The sequence below is a fragment of the Pan troglodytes genome, chromosome 13, assembly GCF_028858775.2.
Source record: "Pan troglodytes isolate AG18354 chromosome 13, NHGRI_mPanTro3-v2.0_pri, whole genome shotgun sequence".
NCBI lineage: Eukaryota > Metazoa > Chordata > Mammalia > Primates > Hominidae > Pan > Pan troglodytes.
This window is the reverse complement of record NC_072411.2, coordinates 134,877,543-134,889,988: the sequence shown is the minus strand read 5'-3', so window position 1 is coordinate 134,889,988 and position 12,446 is coordinate 134,877,543. Positions and strand designations below refer to the sequence as shown.

General features: G+C 45.6%; 1 protein-coding gene and 1 non-coding gene across 8 annotated transcripts in view; both read right to left on the bottom strand.

The window, feature by feature from the left end:
* The window catches only part of EFHD1 (EF-hand domain family member D1), a 49,575-nt gene that overhangs the window by 1,516 nt on the left and 35,613 nt on the right, over positions 1–12,446 (bottom strand). For all 7 annotated transcript variants that reach the window (XM_024355142.2, XM_054679528.2, XM_054679531.2 and 4 more), the window contains one exon: positions 8,791–8,925. In XM_024355142.2, the coding sequence (XP_024210910.1) occupies positions 8,791–8,925 (135 nt within the window). The remainder of the gene's footprint in view (positions 1–8,790; positions 8,926–12,446) is intronic.
* LOC112208524 (small nucleolar RNA U13) lies at positions 2,196–2,298 on the bottom strand. The gene has a single exon (XR_002942999.1). It is a non-coding gene; the product is annotated as a small nucleolar RNA U13 (small nucleolar RNA).

The following is a 12,446-nucleotide window of genomic DNA, read 5'->3' as shown; positions in this document are numbered from 1 at the left end:
AATTTCACACTAATATTGTTCAATTGTAGGGAAAAAGGCAAACCAAAATGAATCCCCTGATGGGATTTATTTATTTTTATTTTTTATTTATTTATTTATTTTGAGACGGAGTCTCGCTCTGTCGCTCAGGCTGGAGTGCAGTGGTGTGATCTTGGCTCACTGCAATCTCCATCTCCCAGGTTCAAGCAGTTCTTCTGTCTCAGCCTCCCGAGTAGCTGGGACTACAGGTGCACGCCACCATGCCTGGTTAATTTTTGTATTTTTACAAAATTTACAGGCTGGAGGCTGGTCTCGAACTCCTGACTTCAGGTGATCCACCAGTCTTGGCCTCCCAAAGTGCTGGGATTACAGGCGTGAGCCACTGCACCCAGTCCCCTCATGGGATTTTTATTGGAATTGCATCCATCTGTCTATGGCAAAGGGATACCTTTAAAATACACTTCTCCCTGGGCTGGGCGCGGTGACTCAAGCCTGTAATCCCAGCACTTTGCGAGGCTGAAGCGGGCGGATCACCTGAGGCCAGGAGCTTGAGACCAGCCTGGCCAACATGGTGAAATCCTGTCCCTACTAAAAACACAAAAATTAGCCAGGTATGGTGACGTGTGCCTTTAATCCCAGCTACTCAGGGGCTGAGGCAGGAGAATCGCTTGAGCCTTGGAGGTCGAGGCTGCAGTGAGACTCCATCTCAAAATAATAATAATTTTTAAAAATACAGTTTTCCCTGAATGCCTCAGTTTTCATTCAATTATGCCTTTATGTTGCTCACTAAATCAATCGTTCTATATTTACTTCTAGATATTACATGTTTTTGTTGGTATTGTGAATGGAATTTGGTGCCATCTGAGTATTTTAAATCTAACAACTTGTCTTCAATAATATCATATCAGATAAACCCATCTAAAAATCCTCTATTCTAGAACTGATTCTGTGAGTGTGTGTCTCAATTTATAAAATTTCCAAACACGCTGAGTATGTACTTTTTTTTTTTTTAGACAGAGTCTCACTCTGTTGCCCAGGCTGGAGTACAATGGCACAATCTCAGCTCATTGCCACCTCTGCCTCCAGGGCTCAACCGATCCTCCTGCCTCAGCCTCTCAAGTAGCTGGGATTACAGGCACACGTCATCACACGCCTGGCTAATTTTTGTATTTTTAGTAGAGACAGGGTTCTACCACGTTGCCCGGGCTGGTCTTGAACTCCTAAACTCAAGCAATTCACCTGCCTCAGCCTCCCAAAGTGCTAGAATTACAGGCATAAGCCACCACACCCAGCCTTATGTACGTTATTTAAATAGACTATTAAATTGCTCTCCAAAGTAGCTGCTCCGATTTACACACCCACAATCATGAACTGGAAGCTCTCATTTCCCCACAACCTTGCCAAGGTTATCATTAATGTTTTTACTTTTTGCCAATCAGATAGCCAAAAAATTGGCACCTTCTTTTATTTCCTCTTTTGTAAATTGCCCATTTATATCCTTTGCCCACGTTTCTATTCAGTTATTATATTATTTTTAAATTTGCAGTTCCTTTTTTTTTTTTTTTAGAAACGTCTTGCTCCATCCCCCAGGTTGAGGTTGAAGTGCAGTGGCACAATCATAGTTCACTGCAGCCTTGAACTCCCGAGCTCAAGCGAGCCTCCTACCTCAGCATCCTGAGCAGCTAGGCCTATAGGTGCATGCCACCTATAGGCTAATTTTTTCAATTTTTTGTAGAGATGGGGTTGCTCTATGTTGCCCAGGCTGGTCTCAAACTCCTGGGCTCAAGCAATTCTCCCACCTCAGCCTCTTAAAGCACTGGGATCATGGGCATGTACCACTGAGCTCAGCCCCAATTTGCATTTATTTACATAAGGTAAAAAAAAAAGATAAAAGAATATTTACTTTCCTCATAAATACTAGGTATTAGTCTCTGGTTATAATATTTTAGTTCCTTTCTCCCAGTTTTTTGCTCGTCTTTTAACTTTAAGGCATTTGGGACGATATACATATTTAAAATTTTGATGTAATCAAATTGATCAACCATTTCCGTTCTGCCATTTGCATTTTATGTCATGTTTAAGGAGGTCTTCTAAACCCCCGAGCTTTTAAACCCCTTTTCCTGAATTTCCTTTTAATACCTTTATGGTTTTGTGTTCTCATTTGGCCCCTTAAGCCACAAAAATAAGCTCATTTATTTCACTTTTTTTTTCTTTCCTGTCAGAAGGCAAATGTGCTGACATCTTAACAGGATTGGAGGAAGGCGCACTTCACACATGGACATGAAAACCTAGTCATCACATTATGAACCGCAAAAGGATCTAAGTGCACTTCTTTTAGTGCAGAGTATAAAGTAGGGACTTGACTTTATCTTCACAAGTGCATAGCTAATTGTCTCAACACCTTTTATTGCTAGCCCATTATTCTCCCAATCGTCTTCATATCCTAAGTTCCCACATGAAAGAGATGTTTCTTTTTCTTTTTTGTTTTTTTGTTTGTTTGTTTGAAGCAGAGTTTGGCTCTCTTTGCCCAGGCTAGAGTGCAATGGTGCGATCTCAGCTCACTGCAACCTCCGCCTCCCAGGTTCAAGCAATTCTCCTGCCTCAGTCTCCCGAGTAGCTGGGATTACAGGTATGTGCCAACACGCCCAGCTAATTTTGTTTTTTAGTAGAGACGAGGTTTCTCCATGTTGGTCAGGCTGGTTTCGAACTCTCCACCTCAGGTGATCCACCCGCCTCGGCCTCCCAAAGTGCTAGGATTACAGGCGTGAGCCACCGCGCCCGGCCAATATTCTTTTATCGTGCTAAAGAAGCATTGTTTTCTTATTTTAAAATGTTTTATTATGAATGGGTATTAAACTTTACCAAATACCTTTGAGATATTTAATTTAAATGACTTTTTTCTTGATAACCTATGATAGCAACATTTTCAAATTATTCTTACAGTTTTAACATCTATCTCCTTAAATGTAATCACTGCATTCCATTTTTTGAAGTTTTAAGATTCTTTTTTTTTTCTTTTTGAGATGGAGTCTTACTCTGTCACCCAGGCTGGAGCTCAATGGCGTGATCTCAGCTCCACTTCCCAGGTTCAAGTGATTCTCCTGCCTCCCGAGTAGCTGGGATGACAGGTACACACCACCACGGCCAACTAATTTTTGTTTTTTTTAGTGAGACAGGGTTTCACCATGTTGGCCAGGCTGGTCTCAAACTCCTAAACTCAAGTGAGGTGCCCACCTTGGCCTCCCAAAGTTCTGGGATTATAGGCATAAGCCACTGCTCCTGGCCCCTGAAGTTTTAAGATCCTTAGAGCTACATTCATTGATATAATTCTTTTTTCTAATTGATATAATTCTTTTTTCTTTATTCTAATAAAGTCATTTTTATCTGACTTTATCAGAATCAATGGCTTCAGAGAATGAATATGATATTATCTTTTTCAATATGTTTGCATTCTTTTTATAACATTGGAGGACAAGGGAAGAAGTAATCCTTACATTTCCCAACATTTAACTGTCTCGGGGGAGTTGGAGCAGAGTTCTCAGCTTTCTAAATGTCTTTTTTTTGAGACAAGGTCTTACTCTGTCACCCAGACTGGAGTGCAGTGGTGCAGTCATGGCTCACTGCAGCCTCAATCTCCCAGGCTCAAGTGTTCCTCCCAATTCAGCCTCCTGAGTAGCTGGGACTACAGGCATGCACCGCCATACCCAGCTAATATTTTTGTTTGTTTTTGTAATGAGAGGGTCTCACTATGTTGCCCAGGCTGGTCTCAAACTCCTGGGCTTAAGCAATCCTCCCACCTCAGCCTCCCAAAGTGCTGAGATTATAGGCATGAGCCACTGCACCAGGCCTGGATGCTCCCATTTCAATGAAAAATCACAGTGTCCATTTTCTAAATTCCCCCTGCATTTCACAGGGGTCCATTTCTGAAGACAGGTAACTCTGATAATATTAACAGCAAGAGTTATGCTTATATAGAAAGATGTGTGTGTGTACGTGTGTGTGTGTTATAGAAAGATGTGTGTGTGTACGTGTGTGTGTGTGTGTGTGTGTGTGTGTGTGTGTAGAGATGGGGTCTTGCCATGTTGCCCAGGCTGGTCTCAAACTCCTGGACTTAAGCAATCCTCCCACCTTGGCCTCCCAATGTGCTGGGATTGCAGATGTGAGCCACTGCACCAGGTCACTTTTACTCTTATGGAATTATAATCCCTAGAGGCAGGGACTAAAAACTCTCTTTTATTGTTTGCTTTTTGTTTTGTTTTGTTTTGTTTTAGAGACAGGGTCTTGCTCTGTTGCCCAGGCTGTGGTCCAGTGGTATGATCATAGCTCACTGCAACCTTGAACTCCTGGGTTTGAGGAGTTCTCCTGCCTCAGCTTCCCAAAGTGTCCAGGTGTGAGCCACTGCACCCAGCCTAATCTCTTCTAAAAACTGCTCCTGTCCTCCAAAATAGCATTTCCCCAGGGTTTCCTTATACCTCTGATTACACCTTCTTCTCCAAAGGCCTAAATGCCAGCCTTCCCCACAGTCCTGGCACCAGTCTGTTCTACCATAGGTCAATCTCTAATCCTTGGTTTCAACTTGTATCTTGTGAAGTTAGCTCCTGTGGTCTATGTTGTGAGGTGCCCAGAAGCACCCACTTCCTGCCTTATTTCTTGCTATGAGGCCTGACACATGGCCCAGGGGCCTAAGGGAGACTGACTCCACCCCCGGCTCCAGGAGAGCCCAGTTGAGGTAATGATATTCCAGCGTTTTCCAATGGCAGGTTCAGAATTGGGCATGTGTGGAAGAAATTACTCCATGACCCTCAACACATAGGATCCTCATCTTCCCTAGTGGCATAATTACAGCCGGGCAGACAGGTCCCAGAAAAAAAGACATTCCCTAACCTCCCATGCAGCCAGGAGTCACCAGGTTCGGTCAAACAGGATGTGATCAGAAACTATTTGCAACCAACATGATGGCCTTCAAATGAAAGGGCACGCCTTTCCCGTGCCTGAAGTCACCTCACACTTGAAACCAAACCCAGTTCATAACTTTTCCTCCTCAAACCACAGCCATTCTGGGAATAGGGGAAGGCCAGGCTTTTTTTTTTTCCTTTGAGACATGGTCTTGCTCTGTCACCCAGGCTGGAGTGCAACGGTGTGATCTCGGCTCACTGCAACCTCTGCCTCTGGGTTCAAGCGATTCTCATGCCTCAGCCTCCTGAGTAGCTGGGATTACAGGCGCATGCCACCATGCCCGGCTAATTTTTGTATTTTTAGTAGAGATGGGGTTTCACCATGTTGGCCAGGCTGGTCTCAAACTCCTAACCTCAAGTAATCCTCCCACCTCACCCTCCTAAAGTGCTGCGATTACAGATGTGAGCCACCGCAATTGGCCTGGGAGGCTGGTCTTGATGAAAAATATCATCAACTCCCCTCCTTACAAACCTCATGGCACTTATCTCCCTCCTCCAATGGAGTGGTGATGAACACTGAGACTTCTAGAGAATTCTCAATTTGTCTCCTCCTCCTCCCTAGTCTGGTTGTCCCTACCCTTATTGGACCCACAATTCTTCTCAGGACATCTGTGAAAACTTCCCTGAGTCTAAACTGTCCCCAGGCAAGTGTGTCCTGGTAGTGCCCACCCTGATCACGTCAAGGCCCTGCTCAAACACTCAACGGCTCCCCTGCACCTGCGGCTGTGCATCGGAATCATGTCACAGCTCCATCGACTACACGTTTCCTGAAACCCACCTTGGAGAAATCCCAGGTGGATGTGGGTGGGCCTGGGAAGCCGGTGTGCAGGTGGTTCTAACACTCAGCAGTCGGGGGAAGGCCTGACCTTCCCAACCAGGTGCCCAGAGAGGAGCTCCTCTCAGCCTCAGGGAGGCTGGAGCTCTCTGTCCAATAGCGTCTAGTGTAGCTGGGAGCCATCCTATCTCAGAGTCATAGACCACATGTGCCATGGTGTGCCAAAGGGTGGCAAGTGCTGGCCCAGTTTCCTGATCGCCATATTCTTTCTTTCTTTTCTTTTCTTTCTCTCTTTCTTTCTCCTTCCTTTCTTCCTTCCTTTTCTCTCTCTCTCTTTTTTTTTTCTTTTGAGGTGGAGTCGTGCTCTGTCATCCAGGCTGGAGTGCAGTGGCACGATCTCGGCTCACTGCAGCCTCCGCCTCCAGGGTTCAAGCAATTCTCCTGCCTCAGCTTTCCAAGTAGCTGGGATTACAGGTGTGCGCCACCACACCCAGCTAATTTTTGTATTTTTAGTGGAGATGGGTTTCACCATGTTGGCCAGGCTGGGGTCACCATATTTGCATCTTGGCTTTCACCTCCGGCCATGTCACCAGCCCTGCTCCCTCACACATCCTGTATCCTCACATTGGGACGCCTCTCCAGCCTCCAAACACGCCTCACCCTCTATGCCTTGGAGCCTTCCACTTGCTGTTCCCACGATCACAACGCCCTCCCTTCCTTGATTACAAGGTGAATCCCCATTTATCTCGGAACATCTGTCACAAATGGTGGCTCCTTTATGGCCCTCTCCCAAATCCAGTGATGATGCCCTCCATTTGTCATCCACGCAAATGTTTATTGAGGGCCATTATATACCAAGCACTGTAATTACAAAGATATCATACCTACTCTGCCTTTGAGTCTGGGTGAGGAGGCAGACCTATAAACATAACGAGCTGTAAGAATTTTTATTGTCATTCTTTTCATCTTTTCTCCAGTTATAAAAATAATGCACACTCATTGTAAAACATTACAAAAATATAAAATAAGTCCCTCTGACAAAACTATTACTAATACTTTGGCATATAATGATCCAGGTTGGATTTCATGTTTACAAAATTAGGTTTCCAGCATATTGTCTTGCTTCATTTATTCTGGACATCTGTCCACACGGACACGCAGCTGCATCTCATTTTTTGACAGCTGCAGAGTGTGCAAATGTGTGGGTATATCACAATGAACTCATTTCCCTGATAGTGGAAGTTTTGGTTATTTCTAATTTTTCTCTATCACTAACAATATTGTATGAAAATCCTTGTCCATACATGTATGTGCATTTGCATGGGTGCGGTGGCTCACGCCTGTTATCCCAGCATTTTGGGAGGCGGAGGCAGGCAGATCACGAGGTCAGGAGTTTGAGACCAGCATGGCCAATGTCGTGAAACCCTGTCTCTACTAAAAATACAAAAATTAGCTGGGCGTGGTGGTGGGCGCCTGTAGGCCCAGCTACTCAGGAGGCTAAGGCAGGAGAATTGCTTGAACCTGGGAGGCAGAGGTGCCAGTGAGCCGAGATCGTGCCACTGTACTGCAGCCTGGGAGACAGAGTGAGACTCAATCTCAAAAAAAAAAAAAAAAAAGAAGACGTCTTAAGAGGTAGAATTCTGGAAGGGAAAAATATAAAATGTGAATAGTTAGTTTCAAACTGCTTTACAAAAAGTTGGGTCAAAGTTGCAGTGAGCCAAGATTCTGCCACTGCACTCCAGCCTGGGTGGCAGAGCGACACTCCATCTCAAAAAGTAAAATAAAATAAAAAGCTGGGTTAATTTATACTTTTACCAAAAGCATCTAAGGGTGCCTTGAAAAGATAAATTATAACACCACTTCCATGTGTACTAGAGGCACACAGAAGAGGATGGACAGTCAGGGAAAGCAGCCCAGGGGAGGGAACTCTTCAATGTGGGTCTGGATGAAGCAGAGTTTTCTAGGCAGAGGCATTTGGGTAGGGCGTTCAGGCAGAGGGGACAGCAGATCCAGTTGGGAAAGGCGTGGCAGCATTTGCAGGGGGTGGATGAGGCTGAAGCAGGGATCAGAGCCAGATCATAACAGGTCTTGAATACCCAGATTAAGACATTCCCAGACACTCAAACCTACTTCAACTAGAGCACGTATCACCTTGCACTGGAGCAGTGGACTGAAAACTGTCCTGCTAAGCTCGGGCTCTCAACCCTAGCACCTCTCCCAAGGCATCATAAGACATCTGCATGTTATATACTCAATGGATGGAGAAGACCCATCCCTGCAAAATAGCCCTTCCCTCCTCTCTACCCTCTCTGTGTCATTGTGGCACTTGCTTTCTTCACTGGACTATGTGTGTGCCCTGGGAAGGGCAACAGTTATGACCACTTCGCCTTTAGAAAGGAGTTGTATCTTAGAGCTCAATGCGGTGCCCAGCTTTGCTGGAGATGGGCTGAATCAATGTTAAGTCAGGAAGGAAGGACTAAACCACTTTCATTATTGGACACATGGTGCCAGTGTTTAAGGCGCAATGAGTGGTTGGCTTGTCCCTGACACTGTCAGATGAGAGCACTGGGCTTTCAGCATGGCAGAGAGATGATGAAATCTGTCTCCAAGCAGCCTCAAAGAGAAGTAAGAATTTAGAGTCCTGCTTAGGGGACTGGGCAGGCCAGGATATGTCACCAAGGCACTCTGTCTCTGGGCAAGCTTCCAGAATAAACTAAAACAAAACTCCACAAGAGTCCCAACAGCCCATACCACCTACGAAGGGCTCACAGTGAGCCAGGCACTTCCTAAATGCTTTCATGTACATGAACTCATTTAATCATTCAGGCAATTCTATTGTCACCCCTCCATCATACAGATGAAGACACCGAGGCTCAGAGTGGACAGGGTAGGGAGATGGAGGAGGCAGAGTCTGAACTCAGGTGGACTGGCACCCACTTGCTGGTTGGCAGAGGACTTGGAGGACCCTCCTGGTCTGTTTCTGCAGGTGTGCTCTGCTGAGATGAAAATGACAGCTGCAGTCTGGTGGGCAGGGTGAAGGCTGGGAGTGGTTGCTCCTCACAGAAGGAACTAAGCACCTACCTTGGCTTCAAAGAAGTTCTTGGCACCTTTGACGCCCTCCAGGGCCACATCGATCTCAGAAAGCTTTGCCAGCGCCATCAGCCCACTGTCCTCCTGCAGCTCCCCTGCCGCGGCCTTGTGGAAAATGAGCAGGAACTACAGGGGAAAGAAATTAGGGAACCAGAGTCAGTCTCACTGACAGATTCATAACCAGCCCTCTGGTCCAAGCTGAAGTCACTCTGCCAATCACTTAAGAAAGATGTTTATGTGTGCATGTGGCAAATTACTTTTTTCCCTCATCAGATTGTCAAAAATGAAAACATGCCCATTTTTCCCAAGGCTATAGGGAAATGGGCACCCTCATATTTATTTGAGAGTGTAAACCGATTCAAACTTTTTTTTTTTTTTGAGGCAGAGTCTCGCTCTGTTGCCCAGGCTGGAGTGCAATGGCATGATCTCGGCTCACTGCAACCTCTGCCACTGGGCTCAAGCGATTCTCATGTCTCAGCCTCCCGAGTAGCTGGGATTACAGGTGTGTGCCACCATGTGCAGCTAATTTTTATATTTTTAGTAGGGACGGGGTTTCGCCATGTTGGCCAGGTTGGTCTCAAACTCCTGACCTCAAGTGATCTGGCCGCCTCGGCCTCCCAAAGTGCTGGGATTACAGGCGTGAGCCACTGCCCCCCACCCTCACACTTTTATTTATTTTCTTTTTTATTTATTTAATTTTTTGAGATGGAGTTTCACTCTTGTTTCCCAGGCTGGAGTGCAATGGTGCGATCTCGGCTCACCGCAACCTCTGCCTCCCAGGTTCAAGCGATTCTCCTGCCTCAGCCTCTCGAGTAGCTGGGATTACAGGGATGCGCCACCATGCCTCGCTGATTTTTTTGTATTTTAGTAGAGACGGGGTTTCTCCATGTTGGTCGGGCTGGTCTCAAACTTCTGACCTCAGGTGATCCGCCCGCCTCAGCCTCCCAAAGTGCTGGGATTACAGGTGTGAGCCACCGCACCCAGCCTATTTATTTATTTTCTTGAGACAGGGTCTCGCTCTGGAGTGCTGTGGTGTGTTCATAGCTCACTGCAACCTTGACCTCCTGGGCTCAGGTGGTCCTATGCCCTCCGATTCCTGAGGAGCTGGGACCACAGGCATGTGCCACCACACTTGGCTAATTTTTTTTTTTTTTTTTAATTTGTAGAGACAGGGTCTTCTACGTTGCCCAGGCTGGTCTCAAACTCCTGGTCTCAAGTGATCCTCCTGCCTCAGTCTCCTAAAGTGCTGAAATTACACGTGTGAGGCACTGTGCCTGGCCTTGATGGGCACTTTGGAAATGTTTACTGAAAATAAGATGCTTTTTGCCTTCCAACCATTAATTCCACTGGTGGGAATTTATCCTTCAGAAACATTCCTTCAATGGTTTAAACATTATCTATGAAAGTAAAAAAATTAGCAGCATCCTAGTTTACAGTGATGAAAGAAAAATCAAATAAACCTGTATATACTATTTTTTAAAAACTAAATAATTTAATATTTCCAATGTTTTTTTAACAACTTGTATTTTTCTTGTGTGTCTCATTTTTGCATTAGATTGTTTGCCTTTCTTACCGTTTGCTAAAGATCTTCATAGAACCTGGTATGTTTCAAATATTTTAGCTCTATCACTTGCCTTTTAAGTATGTTTATGCTAATTTTCAACTTTCAAAAATTTTACATATAGTGTTATGCTTAGAAAAACCTTCCTCAGCACCAAGGTTATATAAACAACCACCTATGTTTTGTCTACAACTTTTATGGCTTCTTTTTTTTTTTAACCATGTAAATATTTAATCTCTGAAATTTATTTTTATTTATCATGTGAGGTTAATCATTAACCTTATTTTCTTCCAAATGGTTGGTTAGTAATCCTTGCATCATTTGTTGAATAATCCACCCTCCTCCTCCAGATTCAAAATGTGACCTGAATTAATTAATCTTCAGGCTTCCAAAGAACAAACTTTTAAATAAATAAATTGGCCAACCTTTTTTTTTTTGAGATGGCGTCTTGCTCTGTTGCTCAGGCTGGAGTGCAATGGCTCGATCTCGGCTCACTGCAACCACTGCCTCCCGGGTTCAAGTGATCCTCCCGCCTCAGCCTCCCAAGTAGCTTGGATTACAGGAGCGTGACACCACACCTGGCTAATTTTTGTATTTTTAGTAGAAATGGGGTTTCACCATGTTGACCAAGCTAGTCTTGAACTCCTAGCCTCAGGCCTCCCAAAGTGCTGGGATTACAGGCATGAGCCACCGTGCCCAGCTATAAATTGGCCAAACTTAAATGGCAATTTCCCCATCTTCCTGTCCTCTCCCAAGGCAATTTTGTGGCTTTTTTAGTTCTCTTCTTTAAACAACTGCTATCTAAGCTTCATGACTTATTTTTCCATATGGAAAGAATATAAACTGATATGTTCCAAGCCATCATCGAAAGAGGCTCTCTCTAGGTTTTCAGGTGCTACCTAAAATGTATGCACCCACAGGAAAATTGCAGGTTTCCAGGTCTTTTTTCATAACCCTCTTCCCTAAAAGAATGCCTTCTCGCCAGGTGCGGTGGCTCACGCCTGTAATCCCAGCACTTTGGGAGGCCAAGGCGGGTGGATCACGAGGTCAGGAGTTCGAGACCAGCCTGACCAACATGGTGAAACCCCGTCTCCACTAAAAATACAAAGATTAGCCGGGCGTGGTGGTGCCTGCCTATAATCCCAGCTACTCAGGAGCCTGAAGCAGGAGAATCGCTTGAACCCAGGAGGTGGAGGTTGCAGTGAGCCGAGGTCGTACCATTGCACTCCAGCCTGGGCTACAGAGCAAGACTCTGTCTCAAAAAAAAAAAAAAAAGCCTTCTCAAAAGGGAAAAGAACACTACTTAAAGTAGAGTGATAGGTTAAGCAACTTCTACAGGCCTTCCAAATCCTCACTTGAGTATCATTACTACCAAGGCTCTCAATCCCCAGAGGGAAGTGTGTTTCATGTCGGTGAGAGGCTCAACCACCGCATCCCGGAAATGCCTTGTGAGACACCCTCTTCCTATTGCTCCCTTCAGGGTCCTAACGCCACCGTGGATATTGTCAAATACAAAGCAAGAGACACAGCAAGATGCCCACGGAGAGGCCGATGGTCAGCCATGTTCAACCACCTGCAGCTTCAAACTCTCTCACTAGAGGCCGGCAGAGACTCAGTTTGCTGTGGATTATCAGAACCTGAACATTGACTTGAAAGAAGACAGGCCCCTTGGAGGAGGCCAGGCCCCCCAAGAATAGGTTGGAGGTCAAGGGGATGGTGACACAGGGGTGGAAAAGATCGAAGCAGCAGACTTCAGGGCTGCGGATGAGAGGCATGTGGAGAGAGGGACTGACATACTGGTCACTCCGTGCCCTGCTATCCTTAAATCATTTCCTTCACAGAAGGCCCCACCTCATTGCTCCACGAGGCAAAGAGAACAGGCAGCCCCACCAGGCCAGTGCTCTCTGGGACCCAGACAGGCAGCTGTGAAAAGACGGAGCGCTGGCTGGGCGTGGTGGCTCACACCTGTAATCTCAGCATTTTGGGAGGCTGAGTCGAGCGGATCACCTGAGGTCCGGAGTTCAAGACCAGCATGACCAACATGGTGAAACCCCATCTCTACTAAAAATACCAAAATTAGCCGGGC